The sequence below is a fragment of the Aptenodytes forsteri genome, unplaced genomic scaffold (assembly GCF_000699145.1).
Source record: "Aptenodytes forsteri isolate BGI_AS27 unplaced genomic scaffold, ASM69914v1 Scaffold119, whole genome shotgun sequence".
Taxonomy (NCBI): Eukaryota; Metazoa; Chordata; class Aves; order Sphenisciformes; family Spheniscidae; genus Aptenodytes; species Aptenodytes forsteri.
This window is the reverse complement of record NW_008796165.1, coordinates 8,764,779-8,782,673: the sequence shown is the minus strand read 5'-3', so window position 1 is coordinate 8,782,673 and position 17,895 is coordinate 8,764,779. Positions and strand designations below refer to the sequence as shown.

The 17,895-nt window shown below is 40.4% G+C and overlaps 1 protein-coding gene across 1 annotated transcript in view; it reads left to right on the top strand.

Annotated features, from left to right (window-relative positions):
• The first annotated feature begins 296 nt into the window (after positions 1-296).
• The window catches only part of CC2D1B (coiled-coil and C2 domain containing 1B), a 35,421-nt gene continuing 17,822 nt past the window's right edge, over positions 297-17,895 (top strand). The window contains exons 1-11 of the mRNA XM_009287367.2: positions 297-397; positions 3,436-3,577; positions 8,026-8,141; positions 8,932-9,051; positions 10,161-10,298; positions 12,939-13,212; positions 13,697-13,821; positions 13,962-14,037; positions 15,160-15,270; positions 15,599-15,729; positions 16,013-16,085. Of these exons, the coding sequence (XP_009285642.1) occupies positions 332-397; positions 3,436-3,577; positions 8,026-8,141; positions 8,932-9,051; positions 10,161-10,298; positions 12,939-13,212; positions 13,697-13,821; positions 13,962-14,037; positions 15,160-15,270; positions 15,599-15,729; positions 16,013-16,085 (1,372 nt within the window). The 5' untranslated portion in view covers positions 297-331. The remainder of the gene's footprint in view (positions 398-3,435; positions 3,578-8,025; positions 8,142-8,931; positions 9,052-10,160; positions 10,299-12,938; positions 13,213-13,696; positions 13,822-13,961; positions 14,038-15,159; positions 15,271-15,598; positions 15,730-16,012; positions 16,086-17,895) is intronic.

The window sequence follows — 17,895 nt, the reverse complement described above, 5'->3', positions numbered from 1 at the left end:
AGGTCTGGTCGGGCGGGGGGAAGGATGCGGCAGGGCGGGGCCGGGCCGGGCCGGGCCGGGCTCCCGGCGGAGGGCGGCTGTGGGGAAGGCGGCGCTGACGGGCCTGGGCCCTGGGGAGTGTGTTACATGGTGTGTGCCCCCCCGATTTCCCTCCTGGTGTTGCTCAGTATTTGGGGGTGGTGGTAAAAGCTGCAGGTTTGCGCACAGCCTGCTCTGTGCTGCCTGCCTTCGTCCAGTTTGCAGCGCGTTGAGACAGGCGAGGATACTGACGTTCAATTTCATGTGCTTTCAGTCCCTTAGAGACACAATCCTCTGAAATTCATGAACCAGCATGCTTGGCAGAAGACCTAAAAAAAGCCCTCAGGCAAAGGGCCAGGGAGCTGCAGTTGCAAAGCAGGTAAGGAAGGCAAAGGGCCAGGGAGATGTGGTTGCAAAGCAGGTAGGGAAACCTCCTACTCCTACTGCTCTTCAGGGTAGTCTCGTTCAGACCTCTTGCAGCTGTTTTCCTGCTATAATCTCCCATGCGTTACTAAGATATTGCAGGACCATGAAAAAATCTGAATTGTGTGGTGCCTGTTTTCCTGCTTTCTCCTTTAGCACATTCTTCTTAAAGTAAATATCTGATATGCAGCAGTGGAGTTCTTGCAGGGAAGCCACAATGTTGTAATCTTTATGTGAGACCTCATGACTCATGCTTATAGTAGTTTCCTGCCCCAGCTACATTGAGACTTAATAATAACTTCAATAACTGTATGGAGGTTTTTCTTACACTTCTAAGAAAACAGAAATAAGACGACCGGAATATCAGATAACAAATTCAGGGGCACATATGGGAGAACTTCAAGGTGCTACACCAGTTATTTTAATTTCCCTATGTATAGTCATTTTTTCTTGCAACAGATAGACTGATAAGCCTATGTCCCTCTCCTGTAGCTAAAAGTGAGCTTAGATGTGCCCATGTGTTGGGGTTTTTTTTCATACTCTTTACCTTTGGATGTAGTTTCAGGAGCCTTGAGGAGAGAAACATGATTTACTCGTGGTTGGCAGGTGTAGGAAGTCAGGCAACAGTGTCAAAATTAGAAATACAGCCAAGGCAAAATTCTGGGTAGAATAGTGGGAGGAAAACAGAGTACAGTTAGAGGTAAAGAATATGTTAGAACCAGCATGGAACTTTAGAAACCTTTGAAGGTAGAATAGAGGCAAGTAACATATAGAGGAGGAATAACTGGTGAGAATATAGGGAAATATGAAAAGAGATTGGAATAGGATATTAGAATAGAGAAGATAGCTAAGATATTCTCTTTGGTGACTTCTTAGGAACCAGTATTCTCATACTGGAGGCAGAATGGTTTAGTTAGAGATCCGTAATGTTGCCATTGCTCTAATATGAATGTTTGCATCTCTCAATTGGAGAGGTAGTATATAATATAGTTCATTTGAACAAGGGAGAAGGTAAAAGGTGAAAATATCTTTCCTCCTTCCAAAAAAAGAAACCACACTCTAAAAAGATAAACAGTAAATAAAGGAGCTGATTAACATATTTTACTGATTTCTGATTCAATACAATTAGTTATTCAGCCTGTCTTACAACATGGAGGATTGTTGCTTGAAACAAATACACTAATGGCTTGTTCACTTGCAAATTAACTCAATTTAAACTGGTTTTGTGCTATGTAGTGTATCAACTGCAAGTTTTTTATAACCTCTCTTTTTCTGTTTTATTAAACATTTCTTTAATACTATTAATTTCATTGGAAATGTGCCTTACTGAACAGATTGAGAGACTTAATGCTAGAACTGCTGGATTCTGTTCTTGACTCCATTCATTACGACACCTGCTTCACTTTCTATACTTGCAGTGTAGTAATGAACAGATCACATGGGCTCCTGATCCATTCTGCACGTTGATAAAAGGTGTGTGTGTGTTCCATAGAACTTCAATCTTTAGATCACCATTATAAATACTTCCTAATTAAATCTTGTCCTGACCTTCTTTCCATTCTATTCAAGACTGCAAATGTATTAGTTTTGTTTTACGGAAGGGAGATGGATAAGGCAGAGGGTGGCTAACTGATCTGCCCAGTGCCTTACAGAACGTCAAGGGCAGAATTGGGGCTAGTAAACAAATAGCTGCTGATTTTGAATACTGTTCCTGGTCCTTGGAATGAGTATTTCTCAGGTATATTTCACATTCTTCTTTGGGATTATAAAAGGGTTCAAAGAGGGACACAAAATATTTCAAGGCAGTAGCCACCAGCACCTCGATTCCTACAGGGTTAAAAAACCCAAGTTGTTATTACTTACTCACACTAGTTTATAAACTGACAGGCAGCTTCAGCTTCTGGTAGCACTTCACATCCTCAGAGGCAGGAGGAGATTGTTAACTCTTGTAACAATGACAACTGATTTTTATTCCTTTGCTTGAGAGAAGCTGAACTGCTGCCTACTTGGCCATGTGAAGACCAATAAGCCAACAGGGCTTATTGTGCTTTGAAAAAGTTTGAGGAAAGCTACTCCACCTACCTCATGGGATGAATCTAATTCAGTTAATTCATGTTTATAAAAAAGCTGAGCATACTTTGAATAAAAATGCTGTTATTTCTGGGGCAGTTACTATCTTAACCAGCAATATAAGAATCGTGATAAGATGGCATCTTGGAAGAATACCTTTTAGACTAAGACCTCTGAGATTTCTCTGATACTTATGTGCTTTGGCATGTTTTACAGCAATTGAGTGATAACCCTCACTATTTTATCAAATTCTGATTACTGTTATTAATAATATTACCTGAGATGCTGTTGCTTAGCTGATGATCTGTTCCAGACGGTTGATTGTTTTCTCCAGTGTAGTGTAGGCATTGCTGCATTTGTAATGATTATGTTTCTCTGTGTGTGTGCATGGGCTTTCCATGTGTTTATGATTTACAAACTGAGGTAATGAGAAGTACAGAACAGTTCTGTGTATGTAAATATAGCTTCTTCCAAGAGATAAGGGTGAAATCTCTGCAGTGTATGCATGTCAGACCTGTATTGTGTGAACGATGATTGAATATTTTTTAGCTTAGCTGTTACAGGAACTGCCCTGAACTTCCCTGGCGATACCTGCTTCATGAGGCTCAGTGTAACAGACATCATTTTATTTCACCTCGTTATGTCGGTCTATTAGGCTTGATTTTAAGAAATTGTTGGTTGTGTAGAGTTTTAAAAGGAGTATTTGTGGCTTATTAAGATTTATGTACCTTACGTCAGTTATGGGTGCCTGGTATGCATTGTTTTGGTAATAGAAGTGGTATGTTAGTGGGCTTTAAAAAAAATGAACAGAATCCAGAATGCATGAAAATGTTTAAATAATCCATGCAGTGTGATGTTTTTGAGTGTCATCTCTGTTCTAACTGCAGTATCTTTTTTTTATTTTTTATTTTGCCTTGGCTCCAGCTGGGGCTGTTTGTAGATTTCAATCCTGAAGAGATGCTGCTGGGTGCAGAGGAAGGTGGGGATGATGGGGACTTAGAAGCAGAGCTTGCTGCTATCACAGGAGCAAAGGTGAAAGAAGGGAAATCAAAACCAAAAGGGAAAAGTAAGTTAAAGTATCTGGATTTCATTTATTGACAACCTGAATAATTTATTAAAGATACATCAGTGATTTGTAAATAGGTATCTAAAATGTTTTTTCATCACCGATAGAAGCTGAAATTGCAACTACTCTTTCCTTTACTTTGAAAGGTTTAAGTTGTTACTCTACAAAAAGGGTAAGAGTTTTTTTGTCTGTGCTCTTATAGACACAGGAAAAAACTACGTGATGGCTAGCCAATTTAATGACTAAATTAAGACACGCTGGTTTAGCATATGAAGTCATAAAAAGGTGTAGTAGGTGCTAGATGAATTCAAAATGGAAATTGTTTCTTGTGGAGGGTGGGCTGTTTGTTGTTTGGTTGTTCTTCTGTTTAAAGACTGAATTTACTGAACGAGCATTACATTTTTAGTTACTTGGACTCTGTAACCAAAACTGAATACCCTTTTAAGAGGGAAATCCTGGAACTGATGGAATTACTGGGAGAATCCTGTAGTTTGTGTTATGCAGGATGTTAGAGTGTCTCTTGGAATGGATCATTACTATTCTTAATATTTTAAGCATCTGTTAATTTTATCTGATAGTGTTTGCATGCAGTGTTTTACAGGATTGCTGTAATCTACTATAAATCAAGGCTGCTGCTGAGAGGGGCAGTCTCTAGTGAGCATGCTCTACTTCTAAGCTGGTATACGTATTTATGGAGCTGCAGGGTGAGCTGGTTCAGGAAACTGATCTATAAAAATAAACTTATGTTGTTGTGCTAGGTTTTCAGCTGAATCAGTTCCTTGATCTGGTTTGCTACCTACCTATTTAAATGCGGCTATGGCTGCAAGGGAGGGGTGACAGCAAGTGGTTGAGGTGGGAGAAGGAGAATGGGACCTACCCTTGCTATGGGTGCGTGAGCAGATGCTGGAAAGAAGAGTTAGTGCAACTACAGCCTAATTTGCAGCTCTGCAGTAATTTGCCTGTAATATTTGAAGGGACTTCACACAGAGCAGCAGGGAAATGAAGAGTTTTAAAATATCTAGAAAAAGTGACTGTCTAAACACTGTAATTGATGAGAGACAGAGGAGGTATTTGTATCTAAAACTAAATTCTGAATAATTTCCACTCTCCAGATTTCAGGACTGTAGTAAACCCTTAAAGCTAATAAGCACAATTGTGCTAATAAGCACAGTAGCAGAAATTCTGCTATTGGACATAGGTAACTCATGGTTAAAACACGTGGTATAGTGTTTTGAGGGTGAATCTGGGTGTCAGGAGCTCTTGAACTGTTGTTGGCTTTTCAAGTGCTGACTTCCTTCTGGCCCTGATTGTGTCGCTTAATGTGTTTTTTCAGTCTCTTTATTCATAAGAGGGAAATGAAACTTCAGACAGTGCAAAGTTAACATTTACTATGCCTTCTAAAGGTATGTGTTATGGCTTATAAAACTATTTTCCAAAATCATTTACAGCTATTCTGTTTTCCTGGTAGAATTGGGAGTATATAGATCAGAAGCGCATGGAAGATGGACAAATGGACATCTGGCACTGGGGACTCATGAGACCTGGTACAGTGTAGTGATGGGGACATGGTGCATGGCGGGGGCAGGATGCAGGCTGGTGCCTAGAAAGGAGGAGGGTATGGTAAGGACAGGGGAGAAACAGATCCTGTCTGGAGAAGGACAGAAAAAAGGGTCCCAGTACAATACGTACTGGTGCTCGGTTCTTGGCTGAGCATAAGGTGCAATAATTCACTCCTAGATTTACATTCTAGAGCCCCGATGGGGGGGGAAAAAGTGATATCTCCCTCTAGCTTGAAGATGCAGGCAGGAAAAGCTGTACTGTTGCAACATCTTAAGTACAGAGATCTCTGCTATCTATGATTGATAAATGCCAGTTGGTCAGCCACTCGGATGTTTGAAATTGTAGCCTCAACTTGCCATACTGGACTAGAGCTGAACCAACCATCTGAGGAGGCTTGGTTAGATTTTTTGCCTCTAGTGGGGCTTCACATAAGGGACACTGACCTTTGAAGTACAGCCAGTTGCATTTGGATATGGCCTACTGTCCTAGTTGCAGAGTTTTGCTAAGGGTCAAATATATGAGCAACATGTTTGACACAGGTCCTGAAGCACTGATACAGTAAATTAGATTATTTGAACAGAAACAGCTTTGTACCTGGGTTAATTTTCAGCTGATTCAGCAAATGCAGGGGTAGGATGGGATCCGTTTTAGATCCGTTTAAATTGACTGTAAAACTCTGTCCTGAAGATCTATATTCTATTCAACATGTACTGACACTGGTGAGTCATAGTCATATGTCTGCATAGGGATCTATCAGAGGCATTTACGTGGACAGTTGGGATTTGTGTGCAAATAACTTCACCTTTGAGAGCGCGTGGAGGAAGTTGATAGTTAAGGAAGATGTGGTTGGCACAGCATGAAGTAGAGATGAGAACTCAGCAAGCAGGAATTAAGTAGAGTTTTCAGGGTAAAGACCAGAAGCTTGAAGAGAAATTGCAAGGCAAAGTAGCCAAGAATGATTTGGAAAAGGGAAAATCTCATGGGCATGAGACAGCAATGCAGAAAATGCAGAAGTGTAGTTAGAGAGGCAGAAGAAACAGCACTTTTTCTGATTTGCTTAGCAGTTCTCTGTGCCAGTGTTCTGCTGCTGCTCTTGGGCTCATGACAAGTATGATGCCTTGATTTGGAGCATTCTATTTTTGTATGCCAAGTGTGACTTTGCAGTAGTGTTTGATGTGTAAAACAAGTAGTTTCTCAAGGTAGAAAGATTTTCTTGTCTTCCTTTCTTGCTGTCTTCAAACATATGGATAGTTTGCTGTGCCTCCTTGCTTGTCATGTTAACAGCCAGTAGTTTGGCTTATGGCTTGTGTTGTTCAGTATGTCTCTAGAATTGATGCTAATGTGCGTCATCAGTTTCAAAGGATGGATATGTACCCAGTTTAACATGAGATGGAGAGAGAGAGACAGACATTCTTGTGCTTAAGACTGTAGATTGAGAAAATGGATCAGCTGTTGGAGTCTCAAGCGTAATGTAGACCCTATACAAAACTCCAGTGATTTAGTTAGTTGTAGTTTGATTGGGAGCTCTTTGAGCTCAGCACTATTTATGGTAAATGCCTTGAACTTTGTTCTGATTTATGGTTGTATGCATTGTTGTAATACACACAATAACATGTTTTTGGCTTTGAAAGAAAACGCAAACAGAATTTTTACCGGCAGGTGTGATGGGATGTTTAATGCAAGTGTCTGCATCTCATGCATTTAACTGTGGGGCTAACTTGGTCATATCCATACATGCAGATCTTTGGGAATTAGAGTACTTTTAACTCAAATTAGTTCAACATGAGGGAGAGAAGAAAAGGGATAAAACTGGGAGAAAGAAATAATTTGTTGGCACTTAGGGATGGATGGATGTGGACCACTTCTGTTCCATATGGGGTCAGAATTTATTCTGTCAGTCAGAATTCACCAGGAGTGAATTACGTTTTGTTAGGGTAGACTGACATGAGGCAAAGGACACAGAACAGAAAGGCCTGACAAAGATGCTGAGTCCAGGCCTTGTTAATATGGACAATCACGTCATAAATACCTTTCATAAATATCTAGCATCAGCTTAAAACTAGTTCAGATGTTTATTCCTGCTGGGGACAAAGGCTGCTCCAGTAATTCCCTTTCATGGATGGAAACTTCAGACTTATTCATCAACAGTTTATATTTATGCCAGTTTATTTGTGCCACCATTGATTTTTACCTTAACTAAGGAATACAGTTTTGATGTAACATCCAAGAATAGTAGTATTCTCCAATTTTTCTTTGGAAAATTGAAGTCTTCCATGATGACAAAGTTTCTGTTACTAGTTATTTCTGTAAATAATATCATAGAGGTACTTATCTGTATCTTAAATCAGCCTAGGAGCTTGAGGTGACTTCTAGTAATTTTTCCCTGAAGCAGTTGTTTGATCCAGTCCTACTCATCTTTCTTACTCAGCCTTAAATGTCATTACTGTGTAAACCTACCACAGTATCTTTCTCTTTTGTGGCTATGCTTTCTGAGCACTGTTGTGTCCCACCATACCTGCTAGTCTATCATGGTGCTTATGGTTTTGCCATTCAGGCTCCTTGTATTAGTAAACAGACATTATTTCTCCCTGACATCTAATTTCTGAGCTAGGTTATTGGGTGCAGTCATTTTCCTTGTCTTATTGCCTGCCTTCTTTGTCACTCTCAGAAAGACTAGTATTGCTTTTTTCCTGGATGTTCACTTCCCCAGTCTTTGTCCTTTATCCATTCATATATCCTCGTTTACCTATGGCACTATCCAATAAAGGGGCAGTAAGAGGAGAAGTCACTGCTCTCTTTCAGCTGGTAGCAACTCCTTTAGAATTTATATCCAGTGACTGCATAACTGTTACTTAGGGTTTATGGCTCCTTGTGGTTTCTTTTCACAGCTCCTCTGCCCATGGAACATATTGAAAAGATGGCTGCAGAGTGTATGAAGGACCTGAATGAAGATGAGGAGGAAGAAGCAGAAGATGAAGACTTGGAGAAAGATACAGATCTGTTGGTATGCATGACTTTGTTAGCAAAAAGTTTTAGTACATCTTAGTTGTTTTGGTTTTTTTAAAATGGAACTGCATTTAGCAAAAATGTCTGTTAACTTTGTGGTGAGAAGCTAAAATATTGCAAAAGCATTCCATTAGATATAAGACTTTGCAGGATCCAACCCCTGCACACCAGAGTAAGAGAGTTTCCTAGCTAACATTCACATGTGTGAGAGTCTTAGAGAAGTGGGGGAACAGCAGGAATCCTATTCCATGTCAGCTGGTGAAATACAGCCAGGGACATTCTCCTTAAAGTGATGTCTGTCACCATTTTGCTACTGCTTTGAGTAGTGCTTGGCCTGAGAGAGTATGTCCCAAGAAATTCTTTGTCATTTCAGTGAGTGATCTAGTTGGCAGGGTTTAGGGAAGGAGTGTTAAGCAGTGTTTTTGTCTGCTATTGTTAATAAATGCTTTTTGGAAATCTCAAATTTGGGTTTGAATGATCTTTGTAAAAGTACTTCTCTGAACTTCTCCAGCTTCAGATTTCTAACCACAAAGTTGTGTGGTGATCCTGGAGCTGTAGTGTGGCTTTTGAGTGGTATCTGGCTTCCTGTTGCAAATACAAGTGGAACCAGTTTAATTTAAAAATAAAAAATAAAATAAATAAAAAATGACCAGAATATAAGATGTTTAGACTCTCTTTTTGGGTTCAAGGTCCATCCAAAGGTTTTGGAGCTTGAGACTTTATTTTATTTTGTCTTTTGAGGAAATAGAAAATTTTGAGGGAAAGCTTTTTGTTGGCTTTTACTTTAGGCAGAATTGCAAGAAGTTCTGGGGGTGGAAGGTGAGACAGGAAGCTGTGAGGATGAAACAATAGCAATGGAGCCATCCACAGCTGAAGGAGAGAACAAGCAACCTGAACTGCAACCACAGGTAGGAAAGAGCTTCATGTTCCTGACAGTTTTGCTGAATCACCGTTGTCATGCAGCTTATATGAGGGTCACAAACAAGGATCTAGAGAGGTGGTCTTGTCCTCCAAGGAAGGAAAAACTACACTATTGCTGTCTTCTCTGTGGAAACCAATGCTGTATTGACATAGGTGAATTTTTTGCTGTGTTCAGAGGATGATTTTTAATGTTAGCATAGAATTGAGGAGGTAAACAGTTGGAATCAAGCATGTCTTATCCCTCATTACGCATATGAGCATGCAGACTGCAGTTCAGGCTTCCAGAGTTCGTATCTTCCCTCTCAGAGTATTGAGCAGTGTGCTAAAATTGTGAGATTTGTTGTAACTCAGCATCTTTGACGTCTTTGTGGAATTTTTCTCAGTAGCATTAGCTTTCTCAGCTTAATTTGTCAATCCTCATGCAGTCAAATCCTTTATTCAGTTACAGCCATGTTTCTGTTGTGTGCTACAGATTCCAGTGCCCTTGTGCATTGGGCCCATTAATAAATGGGTCTGAGAATGTTTCTATGGAGATAATGGCAATAATTACATCAGTAGCCATCTGAAAGGTCTCTGTAGCTGTGGAGTGTTTGTAAGTAGCTACTTGTAACTTTGCTTAGGCTGCTTTTGTCACTGAACTAATTCCAGGCTGTAGGAGGAGGAAAAAGAGCTGTTGTAGTAAAACCAGGTTGAAGAACCCCAGAAGGGAGTAAACTAGCATGTTTTAAAAATAAGAAAAAGTCAAGATTTGTGCCAAAATACCTCTTCACACCCTCTGTCATTTGGTGTTTGAGAGACTTTACTGTTCTCTTCACCTACTCCCTAACCACATGCCTCCAATTGCCCTGTGACTGTGAGTTTTCTAAATGGCTCCACCCGTTCTTCTCTATTACGCCTTTGAGAGAAAGCCCAGACGTGGATCCAAGGACTGCTAGTGTAGTACAAGTGCTCCTCTGTTTTAAAGACTGTTTCGTCCTGTGCTCTTGACTAACAGGAGTGTGTGTAGAAGAGGAGTATTTGCTTTTCAGTGCTGTGGGAAAACTTGTATAGTTGGATGAAATAAGTTTTCTTGATTTGTTTTATTATTTTTTCTGAGACCACCTCACTTCCTGCTGTTACCAGTGAGCTGCAACAGACACTGGAGAAGAGAATTGCTAACTATAGGACAGCAATTTCTAACGCAAAGGAGTCAGGTGAGAGTGCCAAAATACGCCGATATGAAAGAGGCCTTAAGGTAAGTTGGGTTCATCAGGTATGTGAATGAGGGGGAGGCAAAGTCAGTTCTCTAAACTGTAGTTCAGAGCCTTTCCAGATGTGTGAATTTGTTGAAAGGGGAGAGAAATTCTAATATGCTACCTTGAGTTACTTTAAAAACATTTCTTGTTACTTACTACCAATCTGATGTAGCAAATACACAGAAAAGTGTAACTTCAGATGCCTTTTGTGCATCAGCTTTGTTTCTGTTGAATGTGTCTAGTGGTAGCTAGAGGCAGGGTTTGTGGTAAATGCTGATGTTAAAACTCACCTGTCTAGATCTGAATTTGACCTGTGATGACTGTTCAGTGTTACCTTAAAGCAAATTTAGGAGCTTTTCTAGAACATATACCTTCCAGTTCATCACTGATGCCTTCCCTTAGATACTAAACTTCCACTCAGTTCTGAGAGACAGAGGAAGATGGTATCTTTCCCTGAGTGTGTTGGCTGTGCTTGAAAATAGAACAGGATTTTTCATTAAGGCAATTAAAAATTGCGGCAAGGAGTGGTTTCTTCAGTTTTGCATCTTTTCAGCCAGGTGGCGTGCTTGTAGTTAGTTGGTAGTGCTTGGTGATTACCGCTGTGCAGAGTGCCTTTATTTCCCTGTTTGCTTTCATCTGGTCTTCTGCATCACCTCAGACAGCAGCCAGCTCTGTCTTTTTGAGCAAAACTTTATAGCACAGCACTGTCCACTGAGGGAGGAATGTAATGTCTTGCTAGCTGCCAGGTGTCTTAGGATACAAAGGTGTTGTGGTTTAACCTCAGTCGGCAACTGAGTACCACACAGCTGCTTGCTCACTCCTCCCACCCCCCCACACCACACACACCCCCCCGGTGGGATGGGGGAGAGAATTGGAAGGGTTAAAAGTGAGAAAACTCGGGGTTGAGATAAAGACAGTTTTAATAGGTAAAGCAAAAGCTGCACATGCAAGCAAAGCAAAACAAGGAATTCATTCACTACTTCCTATTGGCAGGCAGGTGTTCAGCCATCTCCAGGAAAGCAGGGCTCCATCACACATAACAGTTGCTTGGAAAGACAAACGCCATCACTCCGAATGTCCCCCCCTTCCTTCTTCTTCCCCCAGCTTTATATGCTGAGCATGACATCATATGGTATGGAATATCCCTTTCTAAACTTTGACCAGTTTGGCTGTGCCCCCTCCCAGCTTCTTGTGCACCTCCAGCCTTCTCAGTCGGTAGAGCATGGGAAGCTGGAAAGTCCTTGACTAGTGTAAGCACTACGTAGCAACAACTAAAACATCGGTGTGTTATCAACATTATTCTCATCCTAAATCCAAAACACAGCACTGTGCCAGCTACTAGGAAGGAAATTAACTCTATCCCTGCTGAAACCAGGATAAAAGGGAACAACTGAGGCCAAACCCAGGGGAGGAAATGTAAAAGAAAGGAGATGTCTGTATGTGTCCTGCTAGCTCTGAAAGGAATGTACATGAAACCACCTGACCTTTCAGAGAGCAAGAGGGATAGGCAAACCAGCTTATTTCATCCAATAATGAAGCTTAGTGCGCCGTTTGCCACTTCCTTTATTTTTCAAGGTAGGGAGTTTCCCTGTGCCTAAGCGGTGCAGCTAAGGATAATAGACTAGATCTCACTTCACAGCTCGCAGTTCCTTAATTAGCAAAATGACATGCCAACAAACGGCGTACAGTTATCTCTTGTACGTAGTTCTTGGAACTGTGAACTTTAATCTCAGTGTTTAATTCCATTTCCAGTCAGTCTGTCATCCCACACGTGGAGAAGAAAGAACTGCGTGTGGGTTGCTGTACTGGTCTGAACCCCAATCTTGCATGCAGTCAGACCAAAGTATCTTCCACTGTTGCTTAATAGGTCAAACAATGTCATGGCTAACCAAAAATAGCAGTGATTCTGGCACTGATGAGATTCTGTTGTTGTCTTTCTGTGCTTCCATTTCAGTTTCTATGGAAGGTGAAAGAAGTAAAACTTTTGTTTTGGCTTAAAGTACATGGTGGTCTTTTGTCTAAACCTTAAATGAAAAAAAAAATACTGAGGAAGGTAATATTTGTGGTGGAGGAATGGTTTTAAAAAAATCAGCAGCAGTTAACCCATGTTACAGATGGTGAGAGCTTCTTGCCATAGATCACCAGCTGAAGCTCCATTTCCTTTGTTAGTATTTAATGGCTTTTCTCATTGCATTAAATAGGTATGCAGACTCCTTCCTTCCCTGAATCTACATAGGCAGTGACATTTCAGACTAGTGTATTTTATTTTGTTTTAAAGACATAAAATGCATCTACAGTTGGTATAAATGGCTTCCTTGGTGACTTTCTGTGACAAAGCTGAGTGGACCGCATCAGCTAATAATAATAAAAAATAATCACCAATAATTCTAGGTGTTGAGGTACTCGCAATTACGTAGTTTGGGTAACAAGTCCTTTGCCTTGTGTTGCTCTGATAATTGGACACCTTTCACTAGCGCTGAACTTGGCAAAAAAATAGGGAGCTAAAGTGCAGCAATCTGTAGTGGTGTGCGTAATAGATCCCATCACGAATAAGGGAATGAATTTGTGTTTTAATGATTTTATGCTAGTAATATGTTTGATGAAAATGCTTATCGACTTTGCTGTTCCATCTCTGCCAGACACTGGAAACCATGCTGGCTGCAGTGAAGAAAGGCAAAAAAATCAATGAGGAAGAAATGCCACCTCCTGTTGCAACAGGAAAGAGTTCTTCTCACTTATCTCAAGCCACAGGAGCGGAGCTAGAGAATTCAGGAGATTCAGTCAGTATCCTACCAGAGAATAAAGCTGAGTCTGCTGCAGATGATGAGCAGAAGACCTCTCATGAGGCAATGCAGCATCTGGAATCAGAGTCTCTACAGGGTCATGCTGCTTTTAGTCCTATCGTGGAAACAGGTACCATGATCTGAGAGGATAAGCAGTTGCCACACTATTTTAGTGCTACATCTTTCTTGATATTTGTATTGTATAGCAAAGCACGGCTTATGTTGGAGCTTCCCTGCTGAATGTTTCAGATAGAGTTGTCAGTGGGATGCTGAATTTCTGGCAGTGGAATCAGTTATTATAGAGCTCTTATATGCACTATATCAATATCTTTCACTTTCCCCATGCCTCAGTTTCTCCTTCAATATTGTGACGTGGAACTCCAAGCTTTAAAGAGTTTTGAGATATTGACTAAAAGACTTTTTTTTTAAATTGGGAAAAGTGGGATTGTTATGTCTGGTAGGACTTCTGGAGACTGGAGGAAAAAGGACTTTTGTAACATAGCTGTGTGATTCAAAGCAAAAGAGGACTAATGCAGGTTTGAATAGATGGACATAGCAAGGAATGCATATTTTGTATGCTCTATGTAAGTCTCGGCATTGTTTCATTCTCACAGATCTCCAGAACAGCAGCACACGAGCAATGCTACTTATGAGGCAGAAGGAGTATAAATTAGCAGCTCTAAAAGCCAAGCAGCAAGGGGACCTGGAGAAAGCGAAGGAATATATGAAGGCAGGCAAGGTATGCACACAAGAAATCCTGAATGCTCAACATACCCTATGCTGTACACACATGCATCGAGTGTCAAATATTCATTGTGGCAGCTGGCAAGTCTTGGACATACTAGACCAAATCTTCTGATTTGTTTTTTTCTGCATTAGAAATTTAATGTGGTCTTGGAAGCTTTGGATAGTGGGCAGCCAATAGACCTCCACAATATGCCTCCACCTCCTCAGGGTAAGGCTCGTCTTATAAAAACCCTTTTAGAAGTATCTATGCTGTAATGGAATTATTCTGAATTTGATTGCAAAACTGTAAGAGTTGAAGATCAGTTCGGTCTGAGACTTACTGCATATTCAAATTCTAATCAAGACCAATGAAGAAAAATGAGGTATCATTATTTATATTGAAGTTACTCTCTGTGAATTACAAGTTCAAGTAGGTATTGATGTCTAATATTCCTATTTTTGTAACTTTAGATAATAGCAGCCAGTATGTGGAAGGGGAAGAAGGGTAATGGCACATTCTTAAAGTTTACTATAATATTTGATGGTGTTTCAAATGAAGTTCGTAACGTTCACATTAAGAGATTAACAAGCAGATTGCAGTGCAGTAAAGTCTAAATCTTAAAGCAAGTTACCAATATTAAAGATACTTCAATCCTTGTAACAGAGGTTTTTTAAATAGATCTAGTATCACCACCAACAATTAATATTTGGTCTGTGCAACTCAGTGTTTTAAACAATTTACTTTAGTAGATTATTTTATTCTCAGAAACTAAATAACAGATTACTTTATTTCAATAAATCATGAGATTTATGACTCCTTAAGTTATAAACTGATCACCAAAAGGCATTAGAGAGAAACTTCACCCATGATATAATCTTGCCTTAAAAAGTGCAAGATTTTTGCAGTGGATATTTTTGTAGTTTTCTGAAATAACCACTGTTATACAATGCCAGAAACTTGGGTGTCTGAATAGATGGTATTACTTGCTTCCCTTTTTCAGCACATATTTTAGTCAATTAGCAATCTTGTTCACTCTTTCCATCTGCCAAGATACCAAGTTGTATTTTGGGGAGAGAATTCTTGGAATACTTGAACTGGTTTTACGTTTTTTTTTTCTTTTCCCTCAAGCAGCACTAACCTAAACTAAATCAGCATTTGAGATTTTCTATTATAAAGTATTTTCTCTGAATAATGGGAACCTTAGACTTACCTAGCCACACAGATATTGTTTTGAAGCCAAAAAGCTTTCAGGAAGATGATGGGATCAAATTGATGGTTTTCTGAGTAACATGGGTTGACCTGCTGTTTATGGAACATGCTGTGAAACTTCCTGCTTCCCTTGCTTTGCAGATCTTGAAAGCCTAGGAAACGTACAAGATCCATCCAAGCAAAAGGTACCAGCTCCAGTGGGAAGTTCCCAGGACCTTACAACACCTGAACCTCAGCCCCAACAAGTTTCAGGTAGGACTTCTGGATTTCTTTAGCAAAGCATAAAAATAGCAGGGCTGGAAGGCACCTGAAGGTCTGCTGTATCCCACTGAACTGCAGCAGGATTGAGTAAACCTAGCTAATCTTCCTGAATATTGTTTGCTGCTGATCCCATCTGTACTTTTGTTCTGGATCAGTAATGGAAGTAGAAGTTAATAAACTTTCTTTAGAAGAATTGCATTCATAATAAGACTTTGCAATGATGTTTTTGTCTCTGCAGAAGGTAAGGAAGGGGAGGAAGAAGGCAGCTCATATGTTTTGAAATCTGAATCATGCATTTCATTGTCTGTCTTATTTCAAGCTTCCCTGCAGCAGCCAAAAACAGTGCTGGAAGCGTTGCAGCAAAGGCTTGAGAAGTACAAGTCAGCAGCAGCACAGGCTAAAGCAAGTGGGGATGATCGGAAAGGCAGGATGCACGAGAGGATAGCCAAGGTAAAATGGAAGTGTAGCAAGCTGCTTGCATACAGCAAAGCCATTTGAATTAGTTCTCTTGCTGAAGACTTTTTTTAAGGCTGAAATAATTTGTGTGTTGTCCTTCTATTTGAAAAGAGCTCCAGTAGGGAAGCTGTAAAGTGTTTGGAAGAAGGAGAAGAGACAATGCACATATTATAGCAAAATACTGTGTATTCTGCAATATTTATGCTGGTTAAATACAGATGATTGCTAATTTATAGTCAACTTCATTTTATGTCTTACTGCGTGCCTTTGATTACAGCAATACCAGGATGCCATAAGAGCCCATAAAGCAGGGAGAAAAGTGAATTTTTGTGAGCTACCTGTTCCTCCTGGTAAGTGTGAATATAAAATGTCCTAGTAACAACTTTTGTATATCTGCTCGGCTCTGAAGGAGGTGTGCAGATATTGCCTCCTCATCCTGTGGAACAACTCCTCCTTTTTCTCAGTGAGTAGGCTGGCCTTGCTGTTTGATGGTATTGTGAAGCTGCTTATTAATATGCTCCCAAACTTTCACACTGGTGAATATTCCTGACTACTGACTGCCTGTTTGACAGCATCAGAACTTGAAACTGGCCCTATTTGAGAAGTTGAACAACTTAACCATGGGCAGGTGCTGAAAATGTCACCTCTGTGTCCTCTGTGCCAGCCCTCCTAGAGGAAAGAGTAAACTGGAGTTTACTGGAAGGAGATTTTTGAAATTGAAAAAATTTGTCTGATTTTTCCCGTTCTATTGATTCCCAGCAGGAGCCTCGGAATTCTGTATTTAATTAATCATCATCTTGCAACACCTCACAAGTCAGATCAGTATTGCAGCTCTCATGACTAGTAAAAGTAGTCTACAGAGACAAAGCAAATCATGCTCGTGGTCACACTGAGACAGTGACAGAGGCAGAAACTGAACCTGCTTCTTGAGACACTCCATGTCCTTTTTATCTTCTTCAGAACGTATAGTGCTGTGTTTGTAAAAGTTTGGGCAAGGTCATCTATGAATGCTCCATCTCTGGTTTGCGTGATACTGTTTCTCCCCTAGGAAGCATCGTTTCTTTCATCTTGTGCCTGATGTGTTCATCTGAAAAGATACACTTAGCGCTGCAAAGTAGTGCCTAGATTTTTTAAGTTAGAAAAGGGACACGGACCTTGTGGCTTTTTTGTCACTGTCAAATGTGGCAATGGCAAGCGCTGTAGTAGTAGTAAAGTAGGCAGTGCCAGCTCTGTCAGGTCATGTACGGTTTTGAAGGTTCCCTGCTTTGAAGCTGTCCCTGAAAAGCAGTTTAGTATCCCTTGTCCTAGAATGTGATCCATTTCTTGGTAAATACCAGTTTCTGTAAGAGTGAGGTACTCCATATTTACACCTCTGAAAATATGGGTAACTCCTCAATTTCCTTACGTGTTAGCTACATGTTTTTCAGCCATCATTTAGAGGCCATGAGACTTACATTGAAGACAACCATCAGGCAGCCACTGAAACCAGCAATGAGATTATAATGGACTGGCAGTGCATTTCATTGCATCTGGATGATGATAAGTACCAGCCTTGACCTCTTCGGAGACAGAAATGCTGCTAAGTAATGGATCAAATGTCACGCAGGGGCAGCAGCATAGGATTCTGTGTTCTGCCTGCCTGTGTACCTCAAACTTGTTCTGTCCCCATAGCAGCCATTTCTAGTTTTAGAAGCAGTTTAGTCATTATTTCTTGGCACTTCTAATGAGGCTGGCAACAAGAATACTTGCTACATATTAATGAGATAAATCTTATTAACAGACATTTTATAGTAGTGGCTCTGGGTCTCTGTTGTTTGAAGCTGACACTGAACTGGTAGTGTGGAAGTGAGAGTTTATCTTCCATCAGCAAGCCTTCCTCCCATCCTTAAAAGAATTATAAAATAATGAAAAGGATTGTTCTTTGTATACTTCACATTTAACTACTGTGATTCTGCCTTACTTTGCAACCTCTGCATTGCAGTAGATTTTCAGCAGAGGCTTAGTGTATTATCCAGATGTCAGCAATGTATTGTTTATTACTCGATGGGGTAGCACTGGTTTTCTGCTGGACTGTGTACCAACTAAGGTGAGGCAGCAGTGGGGGGAGGCGGGGGAAGAGCCAGCAACTTTTTGTACAGTCCGCTGTCCTTTTGTGCAAAG